Source organism: Perca flavescens, chromosome 10 (genome assembly GCF_004354835.1).
Source record: "Perca flavescens isolate YP-PL-M2 chromosome 10, PFLA_1.0, whole genome shotgun sequence".
Taxonomy (NCBI): Eukaryota; Metazoa; Chordata; class Actinopteri; order Perciformes; family Percidae; genus Perca; species Perca flavescens.
The window spans coordinates 24,073,520-24,095,956 of NC_041340.1; the positions used below are offsets into that span (position 1 = coordinate 24,073,520).

Genomic DNA, 22,437 nt, shown 5'->3' on the forward strand with positions numbered 1-22,437 from the left:
ACTAACATATTTTATCTATCATTTGCTAAAATTACAGGAAATAATAGTTTAACACCAGGATTTGTAAGTGGGGTGATTGTGCAACAGAAGAGTACAGCGCCATGGTCCTAATCTTTACAGCTAGCCCTGAGCGTGAAGGCTGCCCCTCTGCATTTCATGGGTTGCTTTATCGGGCTCAGCTCTGACTGAACAATATGGTGCCAGACTCTTAGGCCGTTTTCACACACGAAAGTCCGAACCAAGGTCCGGACCAAGGTTCATGTTTTTGTTACATTGTATACATTTGATCCGGTAAGTTGTGGTTTCACACTGCAGTTTTGCAAGCGCACTAAAGATCTATACGTGACAAACCTACGTCCTGCCGTCATCACATACGTGAGCTACGTCTCCAGATACTTCTAACTGATTGGTTTGTTGAAGGGCTTCCTCGTCCTCTCATATGCTCTCTCTGTGTCGGAGTTTTTCCAACTGACTGCTGCTCTCCCCCTACTGCCGCGGCCCTTTTTGTTTTGTTGTGATGTTGAGAAGCAAGACACGGGAACTTTGTTTCTGGAGCATTTATTCAGTCACCGTCACTCTCTCTCACTAAGCACCTTAAAGGAGCTTCCCCGGTCTTGTAACACAAGGAGAGCCTGCCAGAGCTTCTTGTACTTGGTCCAAAAGTCCGAACCATCCAAAAAATGCTTTCACACTATAAACGAACCGGACCAGGGTTCAGTTTGGTCCGGACCGAGACCACCTCTTTTTATCGGACCAAAATTTGGTCTTTTGATACTGACCGCGGTCCGGGGGAGGTTTCACACCTGTAATTTTGGTTCGGATCAACTAAAAAGTCAGAAAGTCCGGACCAAACGAGGTATGTGTGAAAACGCCCTTAGTGTTTTCTTGTGTGGAATCACCTGTGCACTTGCATAAACATGTATTTCTGTGACATTTTCCTAAACTATTCCCATAAGTCAAGTTTCTCTATCCATACTTTCCTCTGTTTTTGTGTGTGTGTGTTTGTTTGTGTGCGCGGAAACAACCTTCCAAAACAGCCACTTCATGACTGAGATGCGGCTCCTGCATATTGAATGAGGCTGCTGTAGATCAGAAACGGTGACTGGTTTTCCACTTCTTCTCCCCAGGGGCAAAGGGCCACTGAAGAATACGTCGGATGTCATCAGCGCTGCCAAGAAAATTGCAGAGGCAGGATCACGAATGGACAAGCTGGGCCGCACCATCGCTGACAACGTAAGACCTTAATGAACCTCCATTCCAAAGGGTTTGATGTAGACTACACCTTTCTACTAGCGACCCAAGTATACAATTATAATTGTGCCACATCAACACGGTCAGTAGCAACAAGTGCAGCAACACAAAGGACAAATACATTTTTTATTTATTTTTTTATCATTTGTGAGTAAAAATTGTAGCACAAACGTTGACACTTAACACTAATGTCATGTGTATTGCAAAATGACATGTTTGAGGCAGGGGTGATTACATGAAACATTTTGTTAAATGAGGACCTATAAATGAAGTAATTTCCTTCTTAAACCCTGCTCCAGTATCATATTAACTTTACTTTCCCGTTGTGTATTGGCGACGTAAGACCTCAGAAGGTGCTCAAAGGATCGCACCTATGTGCCATTGCTGTGTTAAGCTGCCTACACGTGATGGGCTGTACCATTGTTTTTGTATGGGGAGAGCGGTACAGACCAACTAGGCGGAGTGCTACCCTCGGCGAGGCAAACCGCTTGAAATTGCCGCGCGCTCAAAGTTCAAATAATTTTAACTTTGACCTTGGATGCCGCTGACCTCGCAAAGCACAACCAATGAGATATGAGATAACAGGAGGACATCAGACTGATTCTTGTCCAACCTGATGTATTATGGAAGTTCTCGTCGTGGCACCGTAGCTCTCTTAACCAGGTTGAATTCTCCTTTTTAAATGGCGAGACAACATTTCATGCACACACTCTTTTTGATTGCCGTTTGTTTTCATCGCTGTCTGACCTCAATGGCAGCCAGGGCATTCTTTTAAATTAAACTGAAATACATTGTACAATTTAACCATATACTGTATATAAAGTGAATACAAATATATCTTTAAAATAAACCATGTTAATAAAATAATCATACAGTCTATGGGTTTATCCCACACACAACCGTCTGACTGCAGCTGTTGTCGTTTCTTAGCAACGGGATCCAGCGCTAGATCAGTTTACCATCTACTGACTCATGAATGTTCGGACTACGGTACAGAAGTTGACACGAGAGATGCACCCATTTAGCAGCAGAACACCGGTATCGGCCGATGTTCGACTCGTTGACTGCCAATGGCAAATAAGATGGCGTTCACCGATGGCAATGGCCGATGTCGTGTCAGAGAAAGATTAGCAAATAAACCCCCACCAAACAAGACTTAGGCCGTTTTCGAAATAGCCGACTACATACCGCAGACAACTGCGGTATGTAGTACCTACTGTACGCTGCATTCATCATCAGTAGTATGCAGTATGAAAGCGTGAAATTGTTTTTATTCTGCAGTATGCTAGGCCAGGCTGAGCCTTTGAAAAAGCTCTTAAAGCACTGGGCAAAAAAAAAAGAACTCTCACCACCATTGCAAATGAAAAATACAACTTATCGATCTTTGCATTTTTTGTTTGTTTACTTTATAAGATGTTGAAAATGTTTGTGTGAAATAAGCAAATAAAGCCAACCCTAATTATGAACTGAAATATTAAATCTAATGTATATACAATTATAATTTATTTACAAGACTGGTATCTCTGCCCTGTCAGACGCTGCTCTCCCGTGTGTGTGTGTGTGTGTGTCTGTGTGTGTGTGTCCGTCCGCTTTTATTAAGCGACTGTATCAAGGCATTTGGAAATGTCAACAGATGAGCGCATCAGCATACGTGGGACAACAAGCGCACGTTAACACAGGCGCGCAGTACCTAGTAGCCTACATAATAAGCTGTTTTAAATTTTAAAATGTTCAATGCCTTATCGCGCTGATGAACGTCATTTCTAAATATCTGTCCGGGCATGTCGGGGTCGGGTATCCATCCTCGTGAGAGTGAGTGACAGCCTGGTCACCGAGCTTGTTACATTATGCCCACAATCTCTTGTGGAGCAGTATAACTCCGAAAAAGCACAGGTTCCAGTTAATCTTTTAATGTATGTTGTGTTATTTAAACAAATGATCGGGGAAATAAACGCCTCTTGTCCCCGAGTCTCTTGAGAGAGAGCTCCAGCCAGCTGACAGCGGGGTCTGTGAAAGTGGACAGGCCGACCCGCATGCCAAATGCATGGACCAAATTTGCAATTAGCCATACTTTTTTCGTAATACGGCCCATATTTCTACATAGTTGATTTCTCACATAAATTATTAGAAGTGAATTTAGTGATGAAATAGCAGATGAACAATGTATAAAGTTTCCAGTTGTTGGCCACAACGGCATTCCGCGGTTGTTGTGACTGTTGCGGCGCTTTGCATTGTGGGATACAGTAGGCAAGATAGACTGGTCCGAGGCATACTGGAGATTTTCTCCAAATCAGTACGACATCTGGGTATTTTTGGCATACTGCAGATTTTGCTTTTGTTTGCATACTGCATACTACATGCTACATTTTGGCCAAATCAGTACGCACTGCTAGTATAGCACGAGGTTTCGAAAACGTCCTCCGTCCTTGATAACCACAGGATTTGAAAAAGGGAGAAAATCCCTGCGGACAGTGCTGAAGCTAAAGTGATTAATGACAAGGCGATGGAGTTCATCCCATTAGATGACCAGCCATTTCAAAGCCTACACACAGCCCAGTTGTCATATCCCTGCGGACATCGTTCTCCCCAAAATCTACAACGTCGTAGCCACACACATTCATGAGCTACTGGCTTGTGCTTGGCCTCACAGCACAGTGGATTTACAAAAGATTTTAATTTGATAAAACTCGTGTTAAATTCCAAGGATAATATATTAATATTTTAGTCTTTTGTCATGGCTTTTACATTTAATTTGTTTTGTTTTATGTGTATGATTGAGTTTGTACTCATTCAAAGATGGTTCAGAGTTCAGTTATTTTTTTCATAGTGAAGATCTCTGTTTCCCTGTCACAAAATGGGACAACAAAACATTGGTATCAGCTATCTACCACATTTTAAACATCGGTATCAGTATCGGCCCAGAATTTTACAATCGGTGCATCCCTAGTTGTCACCATGGGTAGAGTTGAGTAAAGTATTTTATTACCTAAATGCACAACTGGTTCCCCGCTGCTCTGTTGCTGAAGGAACTGGCATTGTTGAGCTCGAAAAAGCAAAGCTTTCATGCTGGTTGCATCTTGACACCCCTTCCTTTTGGTTTTTAAATGTTGTCCTGAACAGCGCTTTGTGTAAGCCAGATTTAAAGACTCCAAATAGGAGGCACAACTTTTCTTGGTCTCTCAAGACTCGTTTTTGGATAAATAAATCTTGTTTTCATAAAGAAAATAATTTTATTTGAAAATAATTCTAATAAAAACACATTGAATAAAACAAGGTAGGCTGTTTTTAAACATCTTTTTAAATAAAATAATATGTTAACTATCTTTTTAGATAAAATTGTCACATTTTGAATTAACGGTAAACCTTTCCACGGCCTTCAGCTAAATGACCGCTCTGGTAGCGGGCATCCCATCATTTAGTTTTTCAGTCACGCAATCACACACTCTCCTGTCAATCTCTTGGATGCGGCCGCTTTGAGGACCATGGTGAGATGTTCTCTGGCTGTTGGCATTTTTGGACGGTGTATCCTCTCCATGACAACGCCTCGTTGTACTTCAGTTCTAACTTCCGGCTCTTAGGCTTTTTTGGAGCTGGATTTATCATTTGTTGCATTTAAATATGAAAGTGGATAACGTTAGTGATAGTGAGATGCCTGCTATAGTTACACTACTAGTGAAGAATCGGCGAGAACACGTTCGAACGCCACTGGGCGCTTGACCATATAACGTTACAGTGCTTTCGGGCGATTGTTGAGGCGGCGTCTAAAACTGCTGTTTGTAACGTTAAAATAAAACGTCCCATACAATCTAAAACCAGCCTCTGAGACTTGAACAGCTGAAAGTCTAGACCCCGAATATAAGACAACCCCCCTTTGTCAGACATACTTCCAGAAGAAAAAAACAAAGTCTTGTATTCGGACCAATACAGTACTTTAAGAGCTCTAAACTAAAAGATAGTAACAAACCAACATGCAGTACATATCATTTCTTTTTTGCACGAATGCTTATTTAATTTTTTCGCATTTGCACCTTGAGGAGCAAATCCAAGTAAAAGGCTTGCACGGCAAAGTCCTTCATATGTTAACAACTGATATGATTTGTGTTATTCATGAGACGCCCCTTACCAGTCTTTGCCAATTTCTTTCAGGATCAAACGCTCCCTCCCTCTCTCTCGTTCCTCCATCTCCCACTCCCCAATTCCCGATTCCATCATCTTTCCCCCTTAACCCAGAGACTATGGTCCTTGACATTGGCAAACACACATTCAATTATCCATGGCCTCATATTTCACTTAAATACTTGCACTGTACCACTCCTCAGAGAGACACTGTACATGATTTATCCCCCAACTTATTCATTTGCCATCTTTTAGAGACTTATAGCCTCTGTGTCTGCAATATGTATACATTTTGTTGTTAAATCATGGACGAGTTTAGTTGTGATGTTTGCAACAAGACATGGTTGTCAGATTGAGGTCTTCGCCTGTGAACACATCGTTTGCTTCTGTGGTTTAGATGTAGCAGCTGTGTCTGTCTTCCATTTCTATTCCAGAACACGCTGTCGCTCAGGAAGGCGCACACTGGCTTTAGATGTTTGCTGTAGGATTTCGGTAACATTGCCAGTCTCTTTTGCTCTGCTGTTGTTCACATCACTACTGATTTGTTGGCAAACATGTTAAAACAGCATAAAGCTTCTTTGTTAGGTAATGAGCTAATACAAGTTGAATGTTTCAAGGCTGACTACAACGCATGGATTTTAATGTTATGCATTGGTCACTAACAAATCTGTTTGAACCTATTTGACACCATAATTAAATATTGGTCTCTAAACAATCCAGGTTTGCCTACTCAAGGCAGTGGTTAATAATTGATTTAAGGATTACGTTGTTTTACATCATAGCTTTCCCCCTCTGGTTGTTTAACATGAGCAGAGATGTGTTGGGGATGCTGCTGGGGCAATTGTGAGGTATATACACATATACTGATATTGGCACCAAAAAAATCGCATGCTTATAAAACATTTTCCATAAATTCAAAGCGGATGCAAGAGGTATATCAAGGACATTAGTCTTATTGGTCCACGGCAATGGATTTTAATTATGCCAACACATACTGGAAACATCTGCATTTAGATCTCTCCCTCATAGTCCATAATGAGATGCTGGCCTCTAAGAGCCGTGCATGTCTGATCTTTTATTTAAGGTGACCTCAGATCCTAAATATTACAGGACCCTGTCTATCACAAAGTACAAGTCGTATCTGGTCTGACCTAATTGCATCTGAATCCAAATCATCTGAATAGGGAATAAGCCGTTCTGGAAAGTGACTTTTTTTATGCCTCACTGCTGCTTTTGAAGATGCTTATTCACTTTAATGAAAACCACATTATCCCCCAAAGAAAACAGATGGGCAACTGTGCAGGTGTGTGCAGGTGTGTGTGTGTGTGTGTGTGTGTGTGTGTGTGTGTGTGTGTGTGTGTGTGTGTGTGTGTGTGTGTGTGTGTGTGTGTGTGTGTGTGTGTGTGTGTGTGTGTGTGTGTGTGTGTGTGTGTGTGGCGTCTACATATGAACAAGTCTGTTGACTGGCCTGACTTTCCACAAGCACGTGCATGTATGCGTTAGATTTTTTTGAACTATTTTATTCTCCCATCCTCAACTATTTGTAGGTACTCGTGTCTTTATCTTGTTCTCTGTGTATATGTATGTATGTATGTTTGTGTGTGTACACACTATTAGGGGATTTTGGGGTTTGAAGCACTCAAAGTATGAATAAATGAAGAGCTTTGGCTGTTGGAACATAAGTCTTTGCCAAGAGTGAGGACCCCTGCAGCCTCTGAACCCATCCAGCTGTCCCTCTTAGCCTTTCTCTCTCAGCAGAGACCAAAACACTAGCAAACCAGTCGACACTTAACCGTAACACATCAGCCAGGGCTCCCAGGGATGGACATGGGGTATGGTGGAGAATGATGGAGAGATAGGAGAGGTAGAAAAAAGGGAGTGCATTTGTGTAGAGAAAGGAACATCCCTCCTGAGAGATGAATCCATTAAGAGTGCTTCGCCTTTTAATTAGCAGTATAATTGCCAGGTGGCAGGTCTTTTTAAATTTATTTATTTACGCAGACTGTTTATATTTAGGGCCGTATCTTTAACAAAGCAGGAGATGCCACAGGCCTACTTGCAGTAAAGGCATGGCACGTTGGGATGGTCTACATTCTCCAGCAGCAATAGTTAAGTGAATCACCACCAACATGCAGACATACTGACAGAGAGTCAGAGGAGCAAAGGCAATGCTGGGACTGCTCATTAACCTAGGCATATTAATCACTTGTGCTCTGTGCCTCTGGCCTGGAGGGCCTATAAGGGGTTTACTCCTCATATAAAACACATCGGCAGATGGTCCCAGACTGATAGCACAGCATCTCCCAACACATTTTCCTTTGCAAGACTGTGTCATGGCGTATTTTCTAATGTGCATGTTGTATTCAACTGAGATGTTTAGGTGGACATGGGCTAGTTTGAGTTTTCTGAAAACCAGTTAAATATATGTAATAGAGCCTTATTAAAGTTTAAAGAAATGGGTGTAGTGCAGAGATGAGCTGCAGAATTTAGGTCAGTGCTGTACAAAGGTCTGCACTGCAGTTTATTAAGAATTTATGACCCTCCTCTGCAGGGTACCTTATGAGAATTCCATCTGAGCAGCCTGGTAAACAAATAATGCTATGTAATTGAGATTTATAATGCAAATGTGTTAGCCACCATGTAGCCCATAAATTTCAGCTTGCCTTCTCACCACATAAACACTTGCATGTACACATACAAACACATGCGCATAAAATAAGGCTTGCATATTTAGAGAATGGGCGTGTGTGTGTGTTGTGCAAGCTTTATTCTCATGATGTATACTGACATACATAGTGTACTTTTCCAATTTGCATTCAATCAGTGGAGATTTATGGTGATCCATGGGCTCTGTTGCTGGTCAAAGTCTAATCCCGGCTCTGGCCCTAGACGCTTTACAGCAGACAGGGTTGTAAATTACCTACTGCAGTGGAAAAGCAAAATCACCCAGAGAGACCACAAATTCTCAGCTCAGCAGTTCAAGGGTCAGCCCTCAGCCAACTGCAGTTCCGCCAAACCAAGTGAAGCCCATCTTATTTACTGGTGGAGAAAATGTATCCACTCCCACTTGGTTGTTTTGAAAGGCATTTACCCATGACAATTCAATACGTTAATGCTTTGTCTCAATCCTGAAGGAATAAGAAGAGTTTGGCCTTGAAAGAGTTGGTTTGGTAACCAAAGAGCTCCCAGAGGTGGATAATCATTTGGGAGGAACATACATTTTTTTTTCTTTGAAAGCTTTGATGGTCTTGACTTTCAACTTGCAATTGCAAATCTGAGGTTTTGGAGCGGTCAAAAAGCATTCAAGTCTAAATGTCAAAAGTGAATGTACTAATGTTTGAAAATACCTGTTAGTACCTGCCTATTCACTAGCAGCGGTGGTAAGTTTTCCGTTTTGCCTACAAGTGCTACATTGAAATGCCTGACTGACAGGTGCAGCATGAACATTAAAAAATGACGAGGGCTATTTAATTGGTCCCTGTGGATACTTCTAAAGTCAGTCTTTTTGGCTTGCCCCCAGCTTGATTTTCTCCTGTCATACCCAGACTCTCTGTCTGCTTCGGTGTCACGTTAACATTCCCAAAGTGCCAGCGTGATTGAATTGGCCCCACGCAAATATGGAGCATCTTTTTAGCAGATGCCGTGAGGAGAGGAGATCTGGCTATCATTCTGTTTTAAAATGAATCTCGATTGATGTTGGTAGACCATGGCAGATTTATATTTAGCCATTAACGGTAACTTAATCAGCACCAGACTGACAAAATCTAATGTACAGCACATTAACTGTAAAGCCCATTAACTAGGCTTTGCACAGACAACACCGGCATACTGAATTTCATCAGAGGTCTCTTTTCAAGGTTTTATCCAGCATTAAAACTGTTCAGTTTAGTATATTAAAATGTTTTTACGTTTGTGTATTCATCTTGAAGTGTCTACCGACTACAGCATGGAATCGATCATTTCCTATCCCAGCGTTGCCACATCTTCCACTTTAGTTCTCAAGTAACAGACCGGTCTTTCCAGTGCTTTGTTTCCTGTATCTCCTCAAACTTCTTCATGAATCTCAGTCACACTATTTTTCCCAATGGCAGTCCGCACACTGTAACATATATTCATAGATCTCTGCATCCCTTTAACCCCCGTGTCAGTTTTGAGGTGTCATGGCTGATCAAGGTTCCCGGTGGCTTCTTGTCCTAAAGGTCCTTTCTCAGGTTAGGCACAGTTAATTATCCACCACTTGCTACCGCACACAAATGTCAATTTTTTTTCCCCCTCCCTCCCCCTGGTAGATGTTGTGTATGTGAGAGCAGTAAAGTGACATGGTGAAACGTGCTGCCTGGTCTAAGGTTTTGGATTTGGCTTCCTTCCCTTTTTGAGCTATGAAAATCCAGCCAAAACACTACACAGAAGCTTGCCTGAATGAAGGATGTTGTTTGTTTGTTTGAGATTGTGTTTTTAACCATGGCAAGTGAACAAATTGGGCTGTCAGTACATTATGATATGGGGGGGATTTATAGGGTTGATGCATAGTTATCGGTATACTTTTGGAAATAAAAATGTTCTTTTTAGCGGTTTTGCTGTACTGTCTGGCTCTCCAATAGCCAGGCCAAAGTTAAAGCAACAGGCAAAGCCCCTCCAATGAGAACACTAAGCAAAAACGTTCAGAATCCCCTTACTGGGATCTGAGAACAGTGGCAGTGTTCATTTTCTCGAAACAGGAAGTGACTGAAAAACAAAACGCATCAGAAAATACATTTGTGTTCACCGCCCTGTGGCACCCCCCCAACAGGTTGCTGGCAGCGGCACGTTAGAATGCTCCCCTGTCAGTAAATATTTGAAATTGGCGTTTCCTGTGGGTGATGCGTCCTAAAAGGTCAGTGCTGGGCAGCAGCACAGTGGCTTTGCCTCTGTATAATGGAATTCAGCGAAACTGCATGGCATTTCCAATGATGGGTCCTGACCTTCCTGATCATCATTTATATCATGGGCATTACCCAAGTGAAATCCTTTTGTTGACATTGTTATTGCCTAACAATTGCCATTGTTATTGCCTCATTTCCTTTCCTTACTTTGTGGTATGTGTTGTTTAGTGGAAAATATGTTTGCTTTGTTTTACTCTGTGTTCTGGACCTTCTTCAGAGCAGTAGCTCAAGAGCTACCCACACACTTATGAAGTGAAACCCTCATGAATATGGAACATACTAAAAGTCATGTAAGGCATTGTTCCTTAAGCTTCAGTTAGCTAATTGGAATAGTGATCTGCTATCCTTTGACCCAACTTTGATGTTTCACCTTTATTTTTCTGAGAAAGGCACTTAAAGCCTACAGTGAAAAGACAAGAGCATGTTTGAAAGATGGTGACTCACCTTTTCTATTAGTTTGCCTTGAAAATATATCCAGAGTCTTGTGATGAAGTCTCTGGTGCCCCTCTCCCTGCTTTGCCATCTCTCAATAGTAGCTGAGCAAGCAAGGTTAACTGTCCTAGTCCATAACTGGCCACACAGCATGTGGGAATAGCAAGACTTATATCATCAGGCTTGAGGAACATTTTACAGCAGCACTCAGAGAAGACAATTTCTTTTTTTTTTTTCTTTTTTTTTATATAATGATGGGTAATAATGGTTGAAGTAGAGCATCACTCAACGTGAACAAGAGCGATGATCCTCACACCAGAGCAAATTTTGTTTCGTGAAATGGAAATGAATTGTTTGAATAGTGAAGTTAGATGTGATTTTCTGCTGTGTTATCAAGTTTGCTGCACAACCTGCAGATACATTAACATAAGTTGAATAAGTACCCCTACATTATTTGCCCCATTTGTTATTTGCACTATTAATTGTTCATACCATTGAGTATGAAACCGGGGTTAAAAAAGGTTTATTGTGAAAAGTGAGTTGCCTACTGATACATTGGGTTTGTGGAAACACTGATTGAGTGCTGTTAGTCAGTGAGGTACTTTGGCTCCTGAAAAGATGACCCGCATGTGAATAACACCCGAGGTAGTCCCTCGCACAGGGCTTCCATTTGCATTACCAAAACAATCCAAGGTGTTCTTGTCTCTTCTCTGTGCAACTTCTGTATTCACATGTCACACTCAGAGCAGCCTTGCAGAGTTTCCTGAGTGCTGAGTGAAGCCAGCAGCTGAGCTGAGTATGAGCACAAGTGATGCTTTCACGGTGCCCTGCTCTCAGCCGTCTGAATACTTCCTCAAGCCCTCATTAGCATGGCTGCTGCATTCAGCCTCATCCCAGGTCTTTGCTATTGCATGTGTGTTTCTGTACGCACACGCTCTCTCTTAGTTACCCAAACCCCCCCTCCCGACTACAGTTGAATCCTCCTGTCTATGCCTCGTTTCCCCAGTTGGATTTCCCCCCTCTCTTCATCCTTGTCTTTTCTCCAATTACTTACTTTCTTCTTTTTTTAAACCCTTGTCCTCCCATTGTCTCCAGTCTCTCAGGCATGTATGCTGATCATCCCCTCCAGCTCTTTTGCCCCCCTCATCTCCTCTTGCATACCTTTTCTTTAATAGAATGCCAACCATTATATTTCCCTCCTCTCTACTTAGCCCATCCTTCTATTAATCAGGAGTGGATGGTAGTGGCAGAGAAGATGTAGTCCATTTTATACATTTCTATACAACCCTCAATAAGTTTATAAGGTTTAGTTGTATTTGGCTTTGTCACCCTTAATTTGTGTTGATGTATGTAGATAGGCTGGACTTCTTTGAGCATGGTGAAAGAATGTTGCTTGTATTTTTTGTGTCCTTGCACTACTATACGGTAGCAACCCATCACTCTGATGTATGACATGTATGAATGAGCACAGTTGTGCTGGCTGGGGTGGTGTATAAATGCATGCATGCTTGGCTGTATATCTGGGAGTGAGTGCACTATATTCAGCGGAGCGCTCTACTCGCACCAGGGATACTGACGCGCTCAGCAGGATTACAAGCATCATAAGTCCTAGTCTGTTTTTGAAGTGTCAGAATATCTTGATGCCAGATACGTTTCGTCCAGTTCTCGTTTCTCTCTTTGCATAGAGAAACGAAAGCTTGGTTTCCTCACCCTATGTGGATTTAGTTCTTTTTAATAGCGGTGATGGCCATTATTGTGAGATGTTCGCCCTGTGTGTTATTTGCTCACTTATGGCCAGACAAAATGCCTCTTCCGTTTGCCTAGACACGTGCAAATACTATGCACACTTGTGTTCGTCAGCGCTGACCTCACCAACTCCTTCCTGCTGAGATTCCATCAATTAAAAGGTTGGCTGCTATTAACTCCCTTTCACCTTTTCCCTGCACTCATTAACAGGTGGCAAAGGACTCCAGACTGCCAAGCACCTGCAAATACTGGCGTTTCAGCCAGTATTTTCTTTTGGCTTGCTCACTCACATGGTCGCCCCGCTGCTTTTCACAGGTATTGTTAGATTAGTAGGGGACGTGAAAAGCTGCCAGCCTCTGATCTGTAACAAGTCAGAAACACCATGTCATGGTCATCGCTGACATACTGCTAGTGTGTCAGGTCACTCTGCTGAGATCTACAATGTGATGTAAAGCGTCAGAGCCCCCATCAGGGTGTTTACGTCTGTCACTTGATGAGCAGCTAACAAGAGTACTGTGGCCTAATTACTATGCTGGCATGTGACTTGTTCAGCAAACTAGGAAAGAGATTGGAAATTGTTTCAAGGTAGAACCAGAGTCTAATTATGATGAGATGAAATAATTCAAAAAGATTGCCAATGCTAAATGATATGAATTTGTGGAGCTCTTCGCATATTGCCACTTCCAAGTGGGTTTTATGATAATTTATTGGATTTCTTGAAGTTGATGAATTTTTATTTTTTTATGGCTCCAAAGTATTTTGTGTCCCCAGCTGGCTTTTGACAATATTGTAATGCCTCGTTGGGAACAGGAAAAAGAGGCTTTTTCAACTTGGTATTGAATTCATGGTCTCGGTTTTGCCAAACATTTTAAGTTTCTTCTTATCCTTTGCATGTTTCCTCTGAGAATAAATTGGATGTATCCAAGTCTTTCTGAATGCTTCTCCAACCCTGAGCAGTTTTTTTGCGCCTGTACACTTAACGACATTGTTTAAGCTGTTAAGATGGAGGGTTCTCAAACTTGTTTCTTGCAAGAACCCAGATTACTGATGGGAGGTGGGATGATGACTTTGTTGCATTTTGAAGACGTTTCCTATCTAACAGGGCTGCTGTTTACACTTTGGGATCAAGTATTTTTGTTTCCAAAAAGACTTTATACAAGATTTTTTTTTACCACCACCTAAAAGTAATTGATTGACAGCGGTGTTTGCTGCCTAATAGAATTTGCATTCTGTGTGACTTGGATCGTGCTTAACCCTGCGAAGATGAGTTATCAATCTACCAGTTGTGGGCGTGCGTTTGTCATTTTGGCACTGAGCACGGCCCTGATGTGGGTGTTTACCTTACCTGTCAAACTGCTACTAACTCATCTTGATAAAGTGTGAGATCATTGCGTCTGTAGAATCCCATAAATATTCAGATTGAGTCGTACCAGCAAGTTCCAAAAATTGATTCAGTGTACAACCTGCAAGCAGGTAGTATTATAGCCACAGACCTGTTTGTTTGACGATGTTGAGGTTGATGCATGTTGTCTTTCTCCCACACAGTGCCCTGACTCTACCTGTAAGCAGGACCTGCTCGCCTACCTGCAGCGTATTGCCTTGTATTGCCACCAGCTCAACATCTGCAGCAAAGTCAAGGCAGAGGTGCAGAACCTGGGAGGAGAGCTGGTTGTCTCTGGGGTAAGTTCAACATCCTTTTAACCCTGGACACATTGCCTACAATCGTCACTGTGCCAAATGCCCCACAGTAACTAAAGACTATAGTAGAGCAGTTGAAATGGGGTATTAAATTATTATTATGAAGAATTTTTGAGGACTGCAGCGTGCTGTCAGTCAGTGGGGGTAACTGTAATGAAGCTACAAAAGTGACAACATAACAACAAAAGAGGAGAGCAAGAAGAGCGACAGCAGATGCAAACAGTGCAGGTTTCAAAAACATTGAAATTCACAAAAACTTTTAAGCCTTAAGAATAGACACAATGTATTTTGGTGAGAAACGATTACTGTAAACAGAATTGCATTTGTTTACGATGAAATATCCAGCTAGAAAGAAGATTAAATCAATAGAATGCATTGGCTACTTTCTAAAGTTTTATTATCTGGTGTTGCCCACATAAAAAAAGAAAGCCTTAATGGCATCGGCTGTTGGCTGCGATTAGTTAATGATTGATTCTCTGCACTGTAATCTGCAGCTTATATTTTATATCAAATAAACGGATAACAGAAATAATGGATTTCTCTGTGCTGGAAAGGACTAATGGTGTAATGTTGACCAATTGTTTCCTACCCTTAATGCTACTTAAGATAAGACTATATACAAATGTGTACAGACCCCTTCAACCTTCATTAACCACTTAGTTGCCAATCAAATGAATTAAAATAGGTTGTGGCTGTGTCCAGGAAGAAATGAATTCCTCCCTGCTTTCTGTGGGGCTGAAATGAGCCTATGCTTCCAACAGTTCCAGTCAGGTGTCACCATTGTCTCGGAGGCTCTTGTGGAGATTAAATTAGTGTGACCTTTTCCCTAATTGTCACATTTCTTAAATCTGTTGTATGCCAGACAAACTCTGAAAGGTAGTTACCTCTTCCGTACAAACGCTTTGGCTTTGCCGCCGGGAAAACTCGCAGTACAAGACTGGACGACATTAGAAAGACGGGAACATTTTACTGTCACTACACATGAATTCAAAACCAATGTAAATTTAAGAATAACAGGCTTTGCTTTCACTGTTTTTATAAGGCTAACCGTTTCTCTGATGTTCTCTCCGGTCTTTTCCATGTACTCAGTTGGACAGCGCCATGTCCCTTATTCAGGCTGCAAAGAACCTGATGAACACAGTGGTGTCCACCGTCAAGGCCTCCTACGTTGCGTCTACTAAGTACCAGAAGAGCAAAAACATGGAGTCCCTTAACATGCCAGCTATCTCCTGGAGGATGAAGGCGCCTGAGAAGAAGCCTCTGGTGAAGAGAGAGAAGCAGGATGACGGCCAGACCAACCGGGTCAAGAGATCCTCTCAGAAGAAGCTCATCAACCCTGTGCAGGCTCTGAGCGAGTTTAAAGCCATGGATAGCATCTAGACTCCCCTATGTCTGATTCACGAGACCACAACATATTGACCAATGAGTGAGATATAAATATACATATATATAGATAGAGCTTGTCATTCTATCAGAAATAAAAGGTTTTATCATATTTGTTCTACCTTTGCATAGACAGCTTGTCTGTTTGACCCATTATATTTCTACACGGCCTCATTTCTATTCCATAAATCCAGATTGTCTGTAGCATTAATTGTTTCTTCTCTGGAAAATGCAGTTAGAGTGAAATCAACTGGATGAATGCATTTAAAAATATATATATTTGTCTCTTATGTTTATTGGAGGAAGAAGAGCCGATTCCATAGACATGAAAACTAATTGCAAGAGGCTTTTGATTATTTTGTATTCTAACCAGTTATATAATAATACTGTGGGGGTCGCTGGTGTTTTCCACTACAATGTCTGATTATGGCAAAAATAGCTTCTGTATTGCAAATATCAACTATGCAAAATCTGTCTTTCTTCTTTTAACTTGAGCAATAACTAGTTCATTATGATGTGCTGGACTAACTGGTAAATTTTAAATATGTTTTGGTTCTTAAGGCACCAAAGTCAATACATTTCCATGTGTGCCTGCCTTTTTCTAACTTTATACATACTTTGTTATGCCACTATAAACAGTTAAAATAAGTTTAAACTGACCTGAACACTATTTTCAGTGCTAAATGACTGATATGTACCCCATTAACTGATAAATGTCTTCTTTTTTTTAATATAATTTAAGCATCTCATGTATTTTCTGTATTTGTTTTCATGTTCACATCATGCAGCAAACCAAAGGTGACAGAGTATTCCTCCCTGCCTTTGCTGCATAACTGGTTTATGTGCTTAATCCTACACAAAATGCACACCGATTCAACCAGTTCAGTCAAACTTTGTAAATAGGCCTCAACTCCTCCGAGTCTGGGAGAACCCAGCGGGCTAAACAACGAGTGGACCGTGTGGCCGTTACTCTTCCAAAGCTGACGAGCTTCATTAACTATGAGACCAAACCCTTCCACAATCTAAGAACGTGTCCAAATTGAGGGATCAATACGTTTTCTCTCCACAGCTTTGAAGTAGGCGAAGGAAAGGAGGGGATTTCACGGACTTTAAACTCTGCTTATTGTTTATATTCCTTGTCCTTAAGCACAAACACTAATCAAGGTTTGATGTCGGGCCCAATCTTTATAGACGACTAGAAACTCATCGCCAGGAGTTGGAGCTTTAAAGTTAAACGGGAGAGAGTTTGTTTTTTTATTAACTTCAGGTAACAACTGCGGGATGTTTGAGTCCTACGTAGTATTCTGCTGCATAGTGGTGCATTCATGTACAGCGAGGCTTTGAAACCCCCGCTGCTTTGGTCTTGTGGCTGAATTTTTGTTTAGCTCATCTGACATCTGTGAACTATAGCAGGGTGATTATCTGACAGATGGATTCTTTTTTTTTTTTTTACTGTAGAAACCAGCATTTTGACAGTTTGTCTTTTGCTGTATTTGAGTTTGGATTTAAATCTTGAGTGTTATCAAACTTTGCTGTGGATTGTTTGTTATTGAGAGCTGACTTGTTGTGCACACGTTTCTTATATTCATGTGCCTGCTTTATATCTTAATAAACAGTTACAAATGAAACCACTGTTTTTTTTTGTCTTTATCTGCACACTGAAGTAATGGTTTTCTCCCCTCCCTTGAACCTTTACTTTCCTTTTTTTTTTTTTTTAATGCTTTGTTTTGCCATTCTACCACAGTTATGTTGTACTAACAAAAGCGCAAGCCCTAAAGAATATTATCAATAAACATAAACCTATTGTGTTGCTCTCGACGGTAAAATGAGCTTTAGCACACCCCTAAATATGCTGCTGTGCATAATTAAGGTATATTATGTGTACCAACCGTACGGTCTACATTACTGACTTAAGGGCTATATACAGTATGCTCTTGTAACTTCTGTAATTGGGTTGCTCTATTGTCGGTTATAGTCTCTTAAAAAGAGAAGTGCAGCTTTTAACATCAAACATTCTTAAGTCTTCTGGTGGTGTCTCTTTAGCAATAGCCTGTGGAGAAAATGCATTGAGCGACCCACGGAAGTGCACAATGTGAAGATAAATGTATCTGAAGCGAGGAAGTATTTGGAATAAATTGTCTGTTCTTCCCAAAGTGCAGTAGTAATCACGCGTCAGAGTCAGTTTGACTCATCACAGAGAACACTGAGAAGACAAATCCACTTTTTCTAAATTTATTATTCTTACATACATGCAGGTCAGTTTAAGTATTACAGTTTATTTGTGTGATGATTGTTCCTTATTGAGTTAAACTTACTCACCTACATTCACTTAAGATTTTGATTTTTTTCCATTTTAAATTTCCCAGAATAACTGAACAACCCACAGAAGATGGATTTGAAATCGATGGAGAGCAACATGGTGGCAGTAGAGTGAGAAGAACTCCACACCATGGCCTGATGGCTTTTGGCAATCAAACTGTTCTTGACTGCTCCTTTACTTAAGGATGAATTTTCCACATTGATTTTTATCACATCAGATGTGAAGAAATTACTTATAAATAAGTATTACAAAGCCAGAGGTGGAAGTAACCAAAAACACTGACTCAAATAGTATGCTCAAGTGCAAGTTGAGGTATTTGGAAAATATATGGCAGTAATATTTACTGATCAAAACTCATCTGAAAGGAAAACTGGAATCATACTTGGGAGTTATATGACTTTAGAGTATACATCACTGTCAAATTGTATAAGATGGGTGCTGTTGACTTGTCGTCACCTTCCACATGGTTTGGGATTGTCAATAATAAAAGTATTTTGGGAAATGTTATAAGATCCCTGGGTAAGAATATAGGTCATAACGTCACTTGTGGCCCAATGTTTTGTTGAAACTACAAACATGGTATTTTATCTAAATCCAACAAACCACATCTGGGTGTATAGCTGCAGCAAAACATAAAAGCGAGCAAGGAATTGGATGGATGCAGGGTGACTCAACACACATCACTGATCCATATATTTCTAGCTTTCTAAAAAATAAAAGACAAAGAACAACGGTTGTGGAACGACATGGACAAACTGAATAGTTGGTAATGTGGACATAGCTACACATTTTGGAAAGGTGTTTTTGGTTATACATTTGTAACTATCTCATATCAGACTATGCATTTAGATATGAAGATTTTTTTTTTTTTTTTTTTTTTTACAAGTGTCATAGGAGAACTTTTAAAATACTTTTAAAAGGAGAAGAAGCTGTGCAGCAATTGGACCAGACTATCATCAATTTATTATGGAGTGATAGACCCTTTTAATGGCAGACATTTTTTACGTGCCAACGCAGGAAAAGCCCAGGTGTGTCTATCATGGATGTATTAAGAGACTAAGGTGTCTATGGGTGTACTATTAACAATGGCTCCATTCCATGAAGTGTCCGATCAGGGAGTGAGCGTGCACACTGCCAGAGCGCTTAAACTAACTCACCTAAATGGAACGCAGCCATAATTAACGGTAACAATCCCACCTGTGCTTTTCCTGCTTGAACAAGTCAAGCCATGAAAATGGTCTACTAATGAGAGTAGTGAAGCCGCCAAAATCGAGTTAGCTAGCTAACTGACATGGAAATATACTTTTAAATGTTTTGTTCGTGACCGAAAACGTTTCGACTAGCTAGCACTGTAGCACCCGAGGAAACGGACGCGTGGCGAGTGAGGAAAATTAGCAGTTTAAAACACAGCCTGAACTGCTAGCATAAGTTAATTCAGTTTCAGTGGAGCTAGCTAATGCGTTGGTCGGCTTGTCCTCCGTCCCGTCCCCCCCCCTCATCGCTTGTTTCTGCTGCTCTGTGGGAAGCATTGGACTAACAATACAAACTAACTTAGTGGCAAATATTTAGTTTGCACTGAAGTGTGTATGTGAATTGCATACGGATGGATATCTAGCCGAAATAACCGTCAGCTAGTGTTGTGGCAGAAATGCTGCCGCTAGTGTTTTCACTGGACCCGTTCAGTTTCTTCTATGACATTTTGTTTGAAACAAGTAAAAACGTGTTCCCTGAACATCCGCAAGCCATGCTTTACACACCAAAGGACCAGTTGGGTGCATAACGGGAGTCCAGCTGACCTTTGAGAGAAGCATTACCTGCAAAGGATTTAACTGTCAATGACAGCTGGAGGGATGTAATCCTGAGATGGTTCAACGCCTACACTCGCTCTTCTCAGCGGTCGCAATGGTAAGTGAAACTTACCGTGTTTTAGTTTTTACCATTGCTATTATTGTGCTTCTGTTGTGTTTATTGTTTTTGCACATTGCACACACTAGCTGCGGTCTGCTGCTTCTGTAAATTCTGCTTAGATTGCCATGTGCTATTGATGGATCTAAGACATGGATGCATTGGTTATATACACACACGTCTCACATTCTGTGGTGTGTGATGTGGTTGTTGTGTGTATGCATTTCTGATTTGATGTCAAAATCCTTGATGGCCTTCAAGTCTGGTTGATTCTCCTTATTCAGCAGCCGTGAATTTTGTGGCCTACTATAAATCTTGTCGCTCACGCAGTTGTGGCACAGAGTGGGGTGCTCCTGTCAGTGAAGTGGCGTCTGGATGAGGGCCATGTTTCTATGAGGTTGGACTACCTTAAGCTTGGAATTGCAATCCAAAAGTTGTTGTGTTGCTACTTTTCAAAGGAAAGGATCTGAACACTAGTAGTACCGCCACACCAAAAAAAAAAAAACTATCCTCCTGACTTCAGAAATGTCACTGACACCAGGCCCTGACATCTTCACTGAACTTGTGCTGTATAAAAATGTATCCGAATGTGGTGCCATGCACACACTGTTGACTGAAAAAAGAGAGGGAGAAAATGGAAAATGCCTGGGCGGAGTCAGCATGGTCCCTACTTGTCTCAGTGGTATTTAGGCTTGTACCCTAAATTTATTTTGAGGACTGAAGTTCCATAATGACGCATTCATTATTACCTTCCATTCCTTATCATGAATAGAATTTTAAAATGATAAATCTTCCACTTCATCTCTGTGTAAAGTGGGCCCTCACTGACTATTACGAGTGGCCACGTAAGGAGTAAATCTGTTCCCTACAATGTTAATAATATCCAGGGTGGTTTACATCAGTCTGCCTGCAGGAAAGAAGCAGTAAAGTCTGAAACTGTAAAGGCTGCACACATCAGTTAATGGTGATAATAAATCTCCCATGTATTTCAGGGAGTCCTGTGTGTTGGTGTAGCCTTTGACTTGGGTTGACAGTGTTAGTGCATGAAGAAAAACCAAACGAGTACCTCGCTCTGTCAAAAGTTGTAATTACTTTCACTCGACCATGCACAGGTGCAAACCTCATGGGACAATGAAATGTGTTGGGATTTGTACAATTCAACACACAATGTACAGACAACAATGTTGTAAAGCGAACAGAAATGGGATTGGTTTTTGTCCCGCTCGAAAACACTCTTTGCTATTGTGTTGTGCCCAATCAGTGCCTGCCTAATCCACAAAGCCTGATCCATTAAGAAAAGTGTTCAACCCTTTGAGGTCACAGTGGGATTTTATAAATATAATTTTACATTGAATTGCAATGCAATTTTGACTTTTCATTACTGTTTGCATACACTTTGAAGACTTTGCAATAAGTCTTTCAAGGGCCATAGGAGCCTTTTTAAATAACTTTTGTAGTTCCTTACAGTAGTTTTCCCTAAAAAAAAAACAAAACAACAACTTGAAATTCTTTTGCAATAAATTTCCCCTGCAGCTGTTCGGGTTTTCTTGTCTTTATGCAAAAATTGTGCAAATCCAACCCTCCATGGTCCAATCACAGTAACTGTCATGTTCATGGTCAGGTCAGATAACGTAGTGTAGCTTATAGGATTATATGTAAATGAATATAGCCTCGTACTACATTTACTTTTTCTATTTCACTGTAGGCTTCTAGTGAACGTTGCTTTGCTTGAGGTGGAGCTGTCCAGTCTACTGTGGTGCTGATTACTATCTGGGCAGAGTAGCTTGTTTCCTTTCTCAAAGTCAAATGCACAACTTCAGCTACAGCTGAAATGATCAGTGAGGTCATTGATCAGCTTAATCGATCAATCACTGGACATACAATCAGTCATCAACTATTTTGATAGTTAATCAGAAAATGACAAAGATTGACTGTTTCTGACTTGTCAATTGAATATCTGGCTTTCTTAGTCCTGTATGATATTAAATTGAATATCTTCGGGTTGTGGTGTTGTGATGGACATATTTTTATACTTCTTTTTGACATTTCATTGCCAAAAAGATTAATAGATTTATCAAGAAAACAACGGGTAGATAGCCTAATGCTTGATCCAAGCCATGTCATTATTTGTTAATGTGTATTTTATATGAACTATTATTTTAGATGAAGTCAAACTCAGCCTCTTACGCATGGCTTATCTATTGTCTTGTTAAACTGTTAGGCTGGATGAGAGAAAATGCAATAGCAAATCTGCATCTTTGTATGCCTATAAAACCAGGAAAAGACACCACTTATGCCATATTACGATATCCAAAATCTAAGACGATATAGTCTCATATCACGATATCGATATAATATCGATATATTGCCCAGCTCTGTTTGTAAGCAAGCAAATGTTGACTGTAGCTGGACTTAGAGTTGGCCAATGTGACGGCCATCAGAGTTTTTGCCACACCACTTACACCATGGCAGTTATCTATTTAATATCTCTGGGTGTATTAGGTCATTGAGAACATTGTTGCAAATCAGTGAGCAGGACTTGTTTGTGATGGTATAGGATTTGTATGTGGCTTTTGTAAAGTATTCAATTGACTGCGTTAGCTGAAGACGGACGCTCCTGTCTGGTATTTTAATCCATAAACAATTTCTCAATTGATTCTCTAT

General features: G+C 40.9%; 1 protein-coding gene across 2 annotated transcripts in view; it reads left to right on the forward strand.

The window, feature by feature from the left end:
* The window catches only part of ctnna1 (catenin (cadherin-associated protein), alpha 1), a 91,734-nt gene extending 74,558 nt beyond the window's left edge, over positions 1–17,176 (forward strand). For both annotated transcript variants that reach the window (XM_028588861.1, XM_028588862.1), the window contains exons 16-18: positions 1,128–1,233; positions 14,013–14,147; positions 15,255–17,176. In XM_028588861.1, the coding sequence (XP_028444662.1) occupies positions 1,128–1,233; positions 14,013–14,147; positions 15,255–15,545 (532 nt within the window). In that variant the 3' untranslated portion in view covers positions 15,546–17,176. The remainder of the gene's footprint in view (positions 1–1,127; positions 1,234–14,012; positions 14,148–15,254) is intronic.
* Positions 17,177–22,437: the final 5,261 nt, after the last annotated feature.